This window comes from Pseudopodoces humilis, chromosome 4 (assembly GCF_049639895.1).
Source record: "Pseudopodoces humilis isolate 2021_Gansu_Grassland_sample_001 chromosome 4, ASM4963989v1, whole genome shotgun sequence".
Taxonomy (NCBI): Eukaryota; Metazoa; Chordata; class Aves; order Passeriformes; family Paridae; genus Pseudopodoces; species Pseudopodoces humilis.
Genome location: NC_142203.1, coordinates 29,882,886 through 29,897,358, shown reverse-complemented (window position 1 = coordinate 29,897,358; position 14,473 = coordinate 29,882,886). Strand labels below are relative to the sequence as shown.

General features: G+C 44.1%; 1 protein-coding gene across 1 annotated transcript; it reads right to left on the bottom strand.

Annotated features, from left to right (window-relative positions):
• Positions 1-45: 45 nt before the first annotated feature.
• On the bottom strand, positions 46-14,420 carry TSTD2 (thiosulfate sulfurtransferase like domain containing 2). The gene is made up of 9 exons (XM_005529959.3): positions 14,319-14,420; positions 13,907-14,229; positions 12,926-13,034; positions 11,156-11,281; positions 9,172-9,277; positions 7,737-7,855; positions 6,963-7,121; positions 5,914-6,052; positions 46-4,561 (listed from the first exon to the last, which is right to left on the bottom strand). The coding sequence occupies exons 1-9, from the start codon at positions 14,418-14,420 to the stop codon at positions 4,302-4,304; spliced, it is 1,443 nt and encodes a 480-aa protein (XP_005530016.2). The 3' UTR covers positions 46-4,301.
• Between the last annotated feature and the right edge of the window lie 53 nt (positions 14,421-14,473).

Genomic DNA, 14,473 nt, shown 5'->3' with positions numbered 1-14,473 from the left:
AGGATGTGGTATGCATGAGTGAAAGATACAATTGTTTCACACAAATTATAGAAGTATTAAAAAAATACTTTATTTAGTTTTTTTTTTAAAGTTGACCTCAAGTAACTACAGAGGAGTGACTAGTTTAACAAGCACTTCTAACGTCTGGAAACATGGCTAATTTAAAGAATTGCAAGTTACAATATTTTTACCAACGTTTGCTGAATCATTTAATTGAAGATGCTGTTTCAAATGCATCCTAGTGTTTCTTACAAAAAAACCTGATCTCCACCCCCTGATTAAATGGAACTTAAGGCCACCGAATATAAAACAAAGCCTCAAAAATCAAGTGGTTTAGACGGGTGAACATCCTTCAATCCCATGCATGTGTGAAGAAAACAGTCATTCTTATAGGTGTGATGCAAACCCTAACCCCCAGGGATGGCCAAACTAATTGGCAAATGAGAACCTTCTCTTCTACTCCCCACTCCTTTCCGTTTCCGTATGTTAAAAGCATTTGTCTAGATATTAACTGGAGACAGGTCAAATTCTCTGCCTTTCCTGTTTTTCCTAAATTACCATATCCATTAATTAAATTTTGTTCTGCTAGGAATTATTTCTTTTTCTGCTGTCCCTTATGTCTACATAAATGCAAGAATAAATGTTGTGCCCGAAAAAAAGCTGTGAAGTGAAATACCCCAAATCTGAACTTACACTATGTACGATCTCAAAGCATTTTGTCAGTGTACACTCATCATCCAGCCTAGGAGGAATTCCCCACAGACTTGTGTATCTCCCAGACCTGCAGTGGACCGGACCCAGCACCTGCAAACTCCCACTGCTAATGTGGGTGGGATCCTGCTCAGTAAGAAGTCTCCATGGAATAAGCATTGCTGTACTGAAACTTTAATCTTGGGCAGATGACACATGCTAGAAAATGTTCTCTCTTGCTAGAAATCTGCCTTTAAATGTCTGCTAAATAGTGGAAGTTTTTCAGGCTTTTACATACGTTCTGGCAAAAGTCCCAGAGGTTTCTTCAGAGATTGCACAATCACCACTGATGATTTAGCTATGATCAGTGAAGCAGAGAAACACCATTCAGCAACGTGGGAAACACACTTGTTGCTCTTCAAATCTTACTAAATGTGCCTGTGTTGTCATATAAAATACTTCACTATAGCTTGTTCCCTCCACTGTGCAAGTTCTGTATCAGAAAATAAATGTGGAAGAAAAATACTTGAAAACATATTAAAATGAAAAAACCAGCAGACTTAAAAAGTACTTCCTTCTATGTGCACCATGAAGACTTTGAAATTACCAACTCAATCATCTATCAGAGCCACACACTTTAATCTGAGCCATCCAGTCAGATTTGCACGACACAGGCTCATCCCTTCCCTTGGTTTCAGAACGTAAATGAATCTTATCCTGGAAAATCCTAGTGGTACCAAGAAGCACAGACAGGCAAGGAGATGCATCTGCAGACCAAGGAGCACTACAATGGATACTACTACAGTCCTTAGCAAAAAAACCCAAAAAACAACAACAACAAAAAAAAAACCCCAAACACAAAACAAAACAAAAAAAAACCCCTCTGTCCTGTGTTTCACTGTAGCAGCATCCACATTAACCTTGCAGCCCAAAGGTATATTAAGCTGTCAGGATCATTCCAGGTTCCTTGGCTGATCCTCACAGAGCTGTTTTGCTGTAGGATGCATCTGACAGCTGAGGGTGGTGAAGCAGAGTCAGACAGTGCTGAGGCAGCAGGCAGTACAGTGAAATGCTTTAAGCTGTGCAGCAATGGAGCTACAAAGTGATGATACTTAGGAGCAAATGTATATCCCTGTTGGCCCAGCAGCTCCCCAGGAAAAGAGAGGAAAAGCCATGTGGTGACTGCAGCATCTGGCAGTCACAGTCTAACCCTCTGAAAACTCTTCCCTCTCCTGGAGCTGATGTGCCTTCTCTCAGGCTTTACCACCAAGATGCCTGGATGCTGCCACATAGCTTTCCACATAGCAAGTCCTTATTTGCATTTATCTGACAATACTAACCCAGAAAACAGGACAGAGAGCCCCTTATGGGTTAACTTGCAAGAAGCAGGCTAAGAAGGTTATCTTATCCCCTTCTCTGCTCTCTGCAGCAGAGAGAACATGGCTTTATGGGACTCCATCTGTACATCTCACATCCTTCTCCTCCCTGCCTTAGTGCAGCAAGGACCAGAAGAGGCCTCATGGCTCCCCTCTGCCTTTGAGGTAGAATCTCCAGCTGCAAGGAGCTCTCAGGAGAATTGTACCCTATAGCCAGGTCTACCATGTGGCAGACTAGCTAGGTTTCAGTGTTTATCTCTGCAGAATTAAGCACCTCCAACACATCATGTGAAGTGTATTTGTGCAGTACTTAAAAAATTATAATGGAAGCACTAAAGGTCATTTATCATAGATGTTTCAGAAATTTACATATAAAATGTAATTGTTGCCATCCTGTACTGGTAAGTACAGAAACAGCATTACAAATTGATTACAGTATTCCAGACCTGCTGATAGACTGAATTACAAAACTGTGTTCTTTTTAGCCTAACACAGGAAGATCATGGGGCACTCCCCATCAGTGCTTTAGACCAGACCCACAAGTAGAGCTTACATGTTTCTTCACAAATACTCCAGTCCTCAAAACCACAGAGGTTAACCAGCCAGCAGGGACCAGGAAACCAGGGAGACATTGGCACTGCTCAGACTTCTGATGAAGGTGTCTATTGATCGGAATTTTCTGATTTCTTCTCTAGAATGGGTTAAATACTATCCTAGAAAGACTCCCAAAGGAAATATTCCTAAGATCCAGGGTTTTGCCTCATAAATGGAATTGTCATGGGGACAGCTGGTGAACCATTCATTTCATGGTAGCAATACTGGAAGCAAGAAGAAATGTTTGTCATGGCTTTAATGGAACCAATGCCCATGTATTTAAGTTGCAAGTCAAGCCTTGCTGAATTAATAGCACCATGGGAGAAAGATACAATCTGAAAATAACATAGCCCTGTCATTAAGCAACTGCAGAAACTTAAGAAACTCTTTTCTTGCTTTTAAAAGCATTTGCCAGTAAAAAAACTCCAAACCTAGTGATTTTGATGTCCTAATGACTTACTGTATAGTTCCCAGAGTGACAGGTGAATTTCAAAGACATTTTTCGGTCAAGACACATCTTCCACACTATTAATAAATCCTTTCTGTACATTCTACAGCATCAGGCACACAATACAGCACGTGAGGCAGTATTTTAAGCTCATTTGCTGTAGGTCCCTTCAAAGACAATTTCTCCACTAACAAGTGCTGGAAATTGCATAAACATCTTGCAGGTTTTAAAAAACTTGTTTAAAAAGCAAAAATGCTCCCCAAAACTTGAATTATTTAACTTGGATAAAGGATCTTGCAGTCTTCTCATAGCTGTTGCTGACATTTATGCACACATGCATCACTTCCAGTGCCATGATGTTGTTATTTTGGCAGTCTCTGTGCTCCCCTCTTTGTGTGCTTGTTTCAACATGCTTCAAGCTGTCAGGTTTTTTTAGTGCAAGCAGAGCTGAGCCCTGCATATTTCATACATTGACAAGTTCAGGGGAAAAAACAGTTCCCAGGGAGACTGAGCACAGCAAAGAAGATTGCGTTTGCTGTTCATCCTACAGGTCACACAAGTATGGCTGGGCAAACAGTATCTCTGGGCCTTTGCTCCAGCTCCTTATGCTGCCTTCAGCCAGTTTTACAGGAGAGTTAAGTCAGTAATTTCAGGTAATTTTGCCTTGCTTCTCACTGGTATAAAGCAAGAGATGCAGGTCAATGGTGTGCATGTGGAATATATCTTCATCTAATCTGGTCACAAACCCACACCAAATTGGTAAATCTGTTTGCACACCTCACTACAAGCTATTGAAGCAGATGCATGATCCTTGGAGAGGTCAGACAGGTTGATCTCCATGCAGGAAGAAAAAACTGAATTGCTCTTGATTTCCTTCAGTTTCTTTTGAATTGTGAGCAGCTCTATCACATTGCAGATACTCTGCTCCAAAATCCCCATGGTAAAGGCCGCACTACAAGACTGTACCCAGAGAGAGGGATCCTGTAGTGCTGGTGATGGATTGGGCACTCTGGTAATTTACAGGCAAGTAATGGATGGTTTTCAGGGCATATTCTATGTTTAAAGGCAGCATATGAACAAGACTTTCCAAGCCAACATATTTTCATAATTTCCAAACCTAACTGATTAACAGATAGAATCTGGTTACAGAAGCCCTTCACATGAGCACATGCCAGATTAACCGATGAAACAGCTTAATCTTTTCCTGTGCCCAGCATCTTTGGCGAGACACGTTCAACTGGTACCCTTGGTCGTCTCCTTGTGCAATCACATTCCTCCTTAAGTGTCTGTCCTGAAGCCCTTGAAGTCACCTTGAGCTCCTTCTCTTGACAAACAGGACAGCAAGCTGTAAGACCTTTGTTGGAACAACTTGGACATGTCAGGACAAGCTGCCGGCAGTGCTGACTGGAACAAAGTTTATATTGGTCCCACAGCACCCCACAGTATCTGCATGCTGGAGGGAGGAGGAGAATAAAAAGTTAACACCCATACTGCTCTTGCTGTTCCCTTGCAGAGGGCTTGCAAGGCACCAGGGGGCTGCCAGCTCTCATTTAAGTGGCTATTGTCTTGCAGGTTTTTAATTCCCGTTTAGCTTGATCTTCTAGAATCTAGTTCATTTTAAAACATCTTTTTTGACATACTTAAGACAGTTTTCCCTCTGGAAAAGAGGAGAGTGCTCACTGGTGCTTTCTCTAGCTCTGAATAGACAGATTTAGAGATTCTTACTGCTAAGAGAAGAAGAAAGATACAGGTGAAGAAAGTTGCAGGTGGCAACTAAGCCAGTATGCAGGAATGTCACCTGCTGGGGAAGGGGATGCCATGGAACTTCCTTCCATCTACAAACAATGGCTTTTGCAGGCAGGGTGCCATGTGCAGTCCTGGTAGAGTCCTTCCAGAACATCACAGGTTTTAACTATTTAACTGAAAGCTACAGCCCAGATTTAGCTGTACCAAGAAGGTGCATACCACAGCACTTCCCCTTGAAACTTCTGTAGGCGTGGCTGTGATGTAACCAGAATGTGTTCTGTTTCCACACCACGTCACGCCCCTTTTCAAGATGTATAGAGTCATTGCAGAGGAGGAATGGGAGGTTATGCTTGAAAGGTTACCAACTCAGAGAAAAAACAGCACTGCTCCCTTAAAAGAAGGGCTAGAGCCAAATTCTAGATACTTGTATCTGGCAACTGATAGCACAGTCAGATATTACTTAATTTGCAGTAATTGAAGAGCAATCCCAGCCAGAAAATCAGGCAATGTTCTTAACAACTTCTGCTAGAGGCCAGTGAAATGCCATTGGATATAGAATTTCTTAAGCATTAAAATAACAAAGTGCTGTAGAGCATTGTGCCACTACTCTCCCAATACCTGGAAGTCTTTGTTGATATTCTGTGAGACTGCTGGAGCAGAGGACTGCTGGCAGCAGGAGAAATATTTAAGACTTCGGTCACTTGGTCAACCAGAGTCTGAACAGCACTGTGGGCAACAAGCAGGTAATGACAGCTGTAGTGCTGGACCTAAGTCTCCATAGGTGCAGATGGCTCATAACAGAGCTGTTCTGCAGGGGATACTTCATTCTAGTGCTCCAGTTTTAGTGAATTCTTGTTAGTGACCCCCTTTCCTCTCATTTCTGTTTTACATGTTAAAGTCATAGTGTTGATAGTCATCACGAGAAGTGACAGCACTATGAGATCAAACCAAGTATGAGGAAGAACTACACAGGCCAGTTTGGCTGTCCCTATCCTGCACACCTCTGGAAATGACTGCAATAGCTTCCCAGCCTTCTGCACTTACATTATCTAGTCCTACCTGAGATGATATCTTCATTGGAACAAATGGCGTAACGATCATCAAATACAAACAGCTTCCCCCTGTAGAATCCATCTGGAAACTCTTCTAGGTACTTGTGAATTCCACCTTTTAGCTGGTAAACCTCTCTGCACACTGCCTGTTTAAAGCATATTAGCAGAAAAGCTGAAGGAGACCACAGCAGTGGTGGTGTGCCAGAGTTCCCAAAGCAAATGCTGTAAATGCCAGGGGTCAGTGAAAAGCAGCAGCCTCTCAGTGACCATCAGATGGCACCATGTGCAGCCACAGCTCTAGACAGTGCCACCAGAGAGTACTGCGTAGCTCCACAATGCTGGACTGTTGGCACAAACCCAACACTCAGAAGAAAGTGGTAACCTCCTCACCTGAGGAAGGTTTGCTGCATCACAGATCAAATGCTTTTGAACCTCCATGAACTTGTTATTCAGATTTTATCTAGTTAACAGTTAGTAGAAGCAGAATTTTGCAGGGTTCACATTGATGCAGCAGAAAAAAAGAATCCCAAAGCTTAAATCTTTGGAGAACCTTTGTGTTCTGCTCCCTTGATCCTTGAGAGAAGGATCCAGGAGAAGAGCGGGATGAAAATTTTAGAACACAATTAGAACAATGCACTGTGCTGGATTTAGTTCTGCAACACTAGCAAAAGCACTGACTGACTAATTTTCACCACTTTGAGATGCTCAAGCTGTGCAGTAATGACCACAGAGCATAACCTGGACAGTCTGTGGAAACATTGCAGAGTATTTTCAAGCCCTCCTAAAACAGTCCTACAAATACCTCTTCTCAGGAAATGGGTTATGTAATTATTTTCACTGCTGTAACACTAGTCCATGCAGGTCATACTGAGCCACACTGAACTATCCAGGTCCTTGACAGACAGCATGAGACAAGCACATGTCAGAGGCACTTGTCTCCCCACCTGTGCATTCTGCAGTTTGTGCACAGTTAGAATTCAGCAGCAAGACAAAAGACAGGTGCCCTTAAAGCAGCCACAACTCCCCGACACTTGTGCCCTCAGAATGACACCTTACCTTGCTCCTGAGGTAAGCAGAGCCTCTTTCACAACGAATCCCTCCTGTGCAGTACATCAGTACCCGCTTATCTTTAAAAAGCTCCAGGTTTTCATCTACATAGCTTGGAAAATAGCTGAACTTCCTGATATCTGGAGCCAGACAGCCCTGGAAATGTCCCTGCAATTAGATGGCCATGCAATTGTTTACAAGCACTGTTACTGGTAAGATTTGTGCCTCAGACTAGAGGAAGTAACAAACCTTTGGGCTGGAATATTCAGCTCACTGCAGCTGTTTTAGGCAGCTCCTCAGCTGCATTTATGCATCAAAATGATTGTTAAAATCTGTAGGAGGGTTCTGGACACAGCAAGTCTCGTCATTGAAACAAAGAAGAGAGAGCTAAGCAGAGCTGTCAGAGAGAGGACAAACCACAACAGTGCATGAGGGGTGGTGGTTGTGACAGTCGATTGCCCATTTCTTTCTGACAGATGGGACAAGACAAAAAATGTTGAAAAACATCCCTACAAATCACACTACTTCAAACATTCATGCTCTTGTTGTATGGACCACTTCTTTCTTCCTGCCCCATGCTGTGTAAGCACTTGGCCAGCAGGCTCCATCCTGAGTTGCTGGGCAGGTCCTCTACTGCTTGTGTCTAATACTCATTACTAAACTGCACTTTGCAAACGTTACAGCCAATCTGGAGAATGTAATCTCTTCTAACAGTAAGGTTACACCCTCACAATCGTAAATACTTCATCCCAGCACCTGTAAAGAAAGGCAAGCAGAACTTACTATTTTACTTTCATAGAAGTTCCTACAGTCCAGCAAGATGGTATCGCTTTGTCCTTGAGTGGCCTGAGACAAATACTGTTCTACTTCTCTATGAAATTCCTGAGGGGATAAATGGATTCCTTTAACAAAACAAAAACAAAACCAAACCAAAACAAAACAAACAGAAAAAAAAAACAAAAAAAAAAAAGAGAAAAAAAAAAAAAAAAAAGAGGGAGGGGGAAGAGAAGTGAGAAGCCGAACTATGAAACAATGTCATATATGAGATCACTGATTCAGATTCTCCTCAGACTTCCAAACAAAACTTTTCTGTGATTGTTCACAGAGTTTTCATCCCAACTCAATCAGCTAAGTTTATCCATGTTTGGCTTCCTACTGGCAAATGAAAGAAAACAACACTCTTCCACACAAAGGAAGAGGCAGCAGACAGGTACTTATCTCTGTAATCTTTTTTTGCATCCCCCTGGCTATTCTTAGAGCTATAGAAGAGGGAGTGACATGTTCCACTTCTCTTTGCTCATCTGCCATTATATTTGGAGGGACAGAAACCAAATTTTTTAAATTAAGCTCTTCTCGATTACAATGGAAAATTTCTATAAACATGTACTACTTTCAGTACAACTCAATTTACATAAATTTTGTCAACCTCAAGGGCTTAGGACTCTTAATCTAATTAAAAACTGAAAAGCTCCACCAGCAAAATTCTTTACGTTTTTAAAAAACATCCCTATAAACAACCTGCCAGAGTAACAGGAACCATCTCTGTAAAATGCTGCAAAATAGCAAGAAAAAGGTAAAAAAAGGAAATAGCCAAACATGCATCCCACAAACTACCAAAAAATGGGTACAAAAAATAATCATCTTCCAAATCCACAAAAAGATGCTGCAGAAGTTTGGCACCAACAAAACCTCTTGGTGGGGAAAAAAGCCCAAAGTTGTTCTGTTAATTGCTATTTGCTGTGCTTACTGCTTACCGCCTATGTAAGCATCCTTACAGCAAATCCACAGCCAGGAACACCTTATCAGGTGTAATCCACACTAAGCAGCTACAGTTAGCACAAAACAAATGCAGTCAGATGGAGCTCATTCAGAACTTGGATCTGCTTAGTGCAAAAGGCAGGAGCATGGCTGTTGGCTCCAAAATGAGTGAAGCCAAGTCAGCAGTCCCTGCCCCAGAACAAAGTAACTGCTTTGTGTCACCTCAACTCTCCCACAAAACCTATAGTTAATTCTGAAGTTTTCTGAGGCTAGCCAAGATCTGGGCCAGCAAATCCTTGGCACCAGTAGCTTTTGACTACCAGTGAGATATGAATTTCTGTATCTGCTTCTCCTGTGTTCTGGCCATTATGCAAAGGGAAGTATTTTTGATGAAGGTATTTTACTCTTCACTCACCTCTCACTTGGATGAGAGGCTTTATTTTCCATTACATAAACTTACCAGTTTCCTTATAAGACACTATCTTTGGATCAATGCCCATAGGTACAATTTCTTTGAATACTCCAACTCGAAGGTCTGGGAAACAGTGAGCTCCTCCTGCACTGCTCTAGGAAATCAAACACGAGAACAATTCACCAAAATTTGCTTGGTGTCAAAATTAAAATTACCCACTCGCTTGAATTCTACAGTTCATTAGAATATGAAAATATCTTTGTGGCTGAGGGAAAGAAATGTCTTTCCTGCTGAAATCCACACTCTAAATCCTGAAGTTTAGGCAGCAGACCCCTAACACAACATGGGAGACAGATGTCTTAGGCCCAATGACAACTCTGCAGGTGAGACAGCATTTGGTTGGAGGTGCAGGGATGTCAGAAACATGTTACTACCACTTACCTCAAGAAAAAGCATTCTGACCCAGACTATTTACTAATATTAAACAATATAAATAATATAATATTAAATAACATCCTCCAGTAATGGATCATGTTGCCACATCCAGGCCCTGTAGTTCTCGTCATCCCTCTGGCACCAGACACAAGCACAGCTGTGCCTCCAGTCATGATGTGTGTGATAGGAACTGCAGTGTCCATGCATGTGAAGGAGATGTAGGGGAGGTTAGCCAGGCATAAGATTTGTTAACAGTGGAGGCTGGCACCTTTCCTTAACACCAAACTCAAGTATGGGATTCCCCCTTCAGAAGTCCTGGTAAGCCCTTTTGTGGAAGGCACCTCCACTGCAGGCTACAGGCAGTGAGAATTTCTGCAGGGCTGAGCCTCAAACATGGCTTAGGCACCATCAAGTATATAAATCCACAAAGAGAGTGCAGTGCTGTGCAGCACTGTTCCAACTATTATGGAAATCAGTCTGCAGGTACTGTAGTGGCCACTGGGTATATACAAAGCCCCAAGCATGGTTCTCACTCTCCTAGCCCACGTCTTCATGGCACAGCAACCTGAAAGCCTCACTCACGTGGGTATAGAACATTTAGGAGGAGGTGAGACATCAAACACCATAGTCCACTAATGCACGAACACTGATGCGCAGAGAGATCATGCAAGGTTGAAGGTTTTGCCAAGGTCAGGGTAAAATTCCATCCCTGTTCTGTTTCTGCATCTACATATGACTCTAACACAACTCCTCTTGAAATTCAGCCAAGCATAACAGACACTTATAAAGCTAAGACTGAATCATCACTGCAGCTCAGCATGGAATTTGAGTTTCGCAAGTTTCACCAACTCCTTTGATCTAGCTGCTTATGAAAAAATAATAGCACTCCCTGCAAATAAAACTGTGTGGAGAAGAGCTGCTGCTTAAGCAGCAGCTTTCCTGCCTTGCAGAGAAACCAGAACGTACAGTGGTTGGCAGCCAAAGCCTACCAGAATTCCATAAAATGCACCAACCAGTGCTGCCCTCACCACGTGAGGACAGCAATCACTACGTATGCTCCAGCTAGGCACCAAGTCAAGTAGGAAGAAACCTCTCAACAGTCCCTGTGTGCTTTCTCTAGAAAATACCCAATCCATGGAACTGACAGAGCACCTATATGGACACCAAAGCTTGCATGAACCTCAACCAATAGTACTGCTTCTAGTCAAGGATCTCAAATCAGGGTGAAGAGGACCGACTGCAAACACTTTGCTGGGCTAAGTGTATGTTGTGATGCCTGCTCAGCCTGGAGTAAATGCTTGCAACAGAATGGTGGGGCTTAAGCACACTCCCTCACTCACCTGTCCTGGGGGGCTTTGCGGCTGCACCCGTAGCTGCCAAAGCCTGTAGCAGCTGCTATCACTGCCCATGGAAACTCCTAATTCTGGTAAAAACCAGCAAAGATTTTTGGTAGGGTTAAGATCCACCAACTTAGGTAAGTGGTGGGGGAGAGGAACTGCTACGGCAGAAGTAATACTGTCAAGAAGGAAAGCACTTACTTCTTGAAAATTGAATTACCCCCATTAATGATGTCTATGTTAAAATTATTTTTTCATACCTTGAAATCCTCTTGACACAAAATATTTTTGAACAGCGGCTGGGAAAGCATAACTGTAATGTAGAGACTGGTAGCTACTTTGCTTCCACCAACTGTCCCATTAATCCCTTCTGAAGCAACTCGTACCTAGAAGGCAAGAGGAGAATCTGGGGCTGAGCCTTAGTTACAGCAACACAAAGATTACAGTAGAATCAGCAAAATATGACTGGGTGACAAAGGGCAGGCTCAGGAGCACATCCAGAAAAGAGAATACTGAATAAGGAAGGAGAATATTGTTAGACTGAAGTTGAACATAAAGACAATAAACAGAAAAAAAAAAACCCTCAACAATCTAGCAATCACTTCTGAGCCATTTTAAAAGAATCACATCAGGACAACCAGAAGAGTCCATTCAATAAACAGAGAAATACTGTATAAACAGTAAAATTGCTGTCTGCAAATCCTGCAGTCAGCATCAGAATTCCCACTGGGAGTTGCTTCAGAAAGAACAATAGGCTTGTGCCCCATGACTCACACAGCTAAAAAAGAAAATGTGAATATGCATAACATTGTATCTAATATTAAATTTTAGGATGAGTCATTTTATCTCCAGCACTGACAAATGAACAAAAGCTCCGAAGTGGGGGTGGGGGAAAGGGGGAAAGATTGAATGTAAGAAGCAAGGAAAAAACCAACTGATTGGGAAAGGTAAATGCTGGAGATGAGACAAAAAAATAAAGGAAAAAAACTTGAACAAAACACCAACTACCAGGCAAGACAGCTGAGCAGAAAAATAAATTAATCCACGACAACATTTCACCCCTGGAGCTGTGCTGATGTATCACTGGCAGAGAGCAAGAAGCTACTTAGGAAGACAGGTCACAGAGTAAAGGAGCCTCCTGCTCCACATTGCCCCCTCCTTCTCCCGAAAGACAGCCTAGGAACATCAGCTTTGTGTGGCTAAAATTCACCTTCTCTCACAGCCTCAAGAGGACAGCTACACAAGCAACTCACGTCCTTGGTCTAGCCTGCTAGGAATGAAGAGAACTGACTGTGCAGGAATGAGAACTGCTACAACATGGTGTGGTCTAAAATGTTCTTGCCTAATTCCCGACAGTATGGTTTTCAGCTTGGTGCAGCCACTCTGACTGGGAGCCCACTGTGCACTGAGGAGGGAGGATACAGGTGACCAGTGAGGGGAGCAGGCCCAGACCCATGCTATCCCTCCAGCTTGGCCCTTGGGCTGCCTCATGCTGCACGTGCCCTTTAGCCACAGGATACACCCAGCCTGCTAATGCTGAGACACCTGCATTGCAGCTCCCTGCTGACACCAGTGATTAAGCCACTTTCATCTCCTTGCATTTATCTAAAAGCACATCTTGAATTTCTCATGTGAATATCCTTTCTGATTGACAGCAGGAGTTATAAAAAGACTCGTTTTCCTGTTTCCATGTGTAACAGTGATGGAAATGGAGTAACCTTTCCAAGGACAGGGTCTGCACAATGTGGTCTGTGAGGTTCACTCAACGCCACACAACCCAGGGCTCCCTGCACCAAAAGGGATATAAGATTATCTGTATTTCTTTTTTTTTTTCTTTTTTTTTTGATACCTCTTGAACAGAATTCTAAGAAGATACCTTCCAAGTCTGAGTGCCTCTCTTAATGGGATCATAATAAACTAGCACTTCCTGGTGCAAAACACACCTAGTTCTCCACATAGCCCATCAGCATGCACTGAATAAAAATGTGGGGCTTCTTCCTTAAGAACAGAACCATTGCTTCAAACCTTACCTTGCCAGTGAGATGTAGATGCTGACACAAAGCCTTTTGCCAAGCACAGAGTTTCTCTGGATCCCTCACCTCACAGTAACAGTAATAGAGGAGTACTTCTCCCACCTGGCTGCCCACAACATGGAAAAGGTAAGCAAATAGAAAAAGAATGTTAAGAAAGAACAAAATTATATTATTAGCAGTAACCATTCAAAAAGCAGACAGTTTTCCTCTGGCGGATGTGTAGAGAAAAAAAAACACTCAAACAAACTTTGGAGGGATTAGCACTGCTGGGTTTGACTTATTTCAAACAGAAGGAATGTTAGCTAAAAAAAAGCTCCCACTCAGGACTGGTTACAAAATTAACTCCTCTGTACTCTCGCTGCCAGAGGCCTACCATATGCTCTCCTCACACACAGAACACAAGAATTGCACAAGAACTGACTTTTGTGCACACAAGCATGCCATTAAATGCTCACTTCGCCAAAATGGCACTTAAAAACTCGAGCATTTGAGCTATCTGAATTTAAAAAGCCAAAATGTTTTGTGAGATTGCGTGTTCCCACATTCTGTGTGGCACAAGCCACACAATGTCATAGTCAGAAACATTTTTGTGAACCTTTTCGTAACTATATGAGTCCTTCAGGAACCTGAACAAGCAGCAGAAAGTAACCTGTGCAGAGCATATCCTGCTGTTCTGCTCTTTTCTGTTGTGATCCTTTCTTACAGATCCAAGCTGTCAAGCAACACCCATATGGGCCCGCTTTAATGGCGCAGGATGATAGAGCTCGAATAATTCAATCCATTAAAAACTGCATTGGATCTAACTCTTTACATAAAGGATATCCAAAGAATCCGAAGATCTAGAGGAATATTGGGGAAGACTCTTCCTGTACCTTAGACGAGTCGCTTGGCTGAATCTCATAGGAAGTACTACTGGTAGACGACCACGTCAAGTCGACCCCACTCCTGGGCCTTCAGAGCGGCGAGGCGCTCCCTTACCTTGTCAGATCGTCGTGGCTGACGTGGCTTGTGTCGGGGAGCGCCCAGGAGATCTCCGGGTTGCTGCAGGAGTGCCCGCTCGGCCGGGCCGCGCTGTCGGCCGGGGCCGGGCCGCCTGCGGGGCAGCCTGCGGCCTCCGCCGGGCTGGCACCGAGCCCGGCCTGCAGCCCCACGTCCCCGGAGTGGTGCAGAGCCACGTGCCTGTGGATGCCGGGCAGCTCCTCGAACGCCTGCCGGCAGCACCGCCACCGCACGCCCTCTCCGCCGCCGGGACACCGCGACGCGGCCGGCACCTCCTTGCCTTTGACGAACAGGGAAAAGGCCTGGAACGCATCGCAAGCGTCCGCGTTACCGAGGTTACCGCGCTGCCCGGCCCAGGCCCGGCGCGGCCCCGCGCCCGGCCCCGACCCACCTTCCTGCGGGCGGCCGCGCGCTGCTTCCTGCCCGCCGCGGCCCCCCCGGCGGTGCCCCGCGGCGGGCCCCGCCCCGGCGGGGCCGCCTCGCCCGGCACCATCTCCGCCTCTCCGCCGGGAAGCGCCCGCTCGCCGCCCCCTCCCCCCCCGCCGC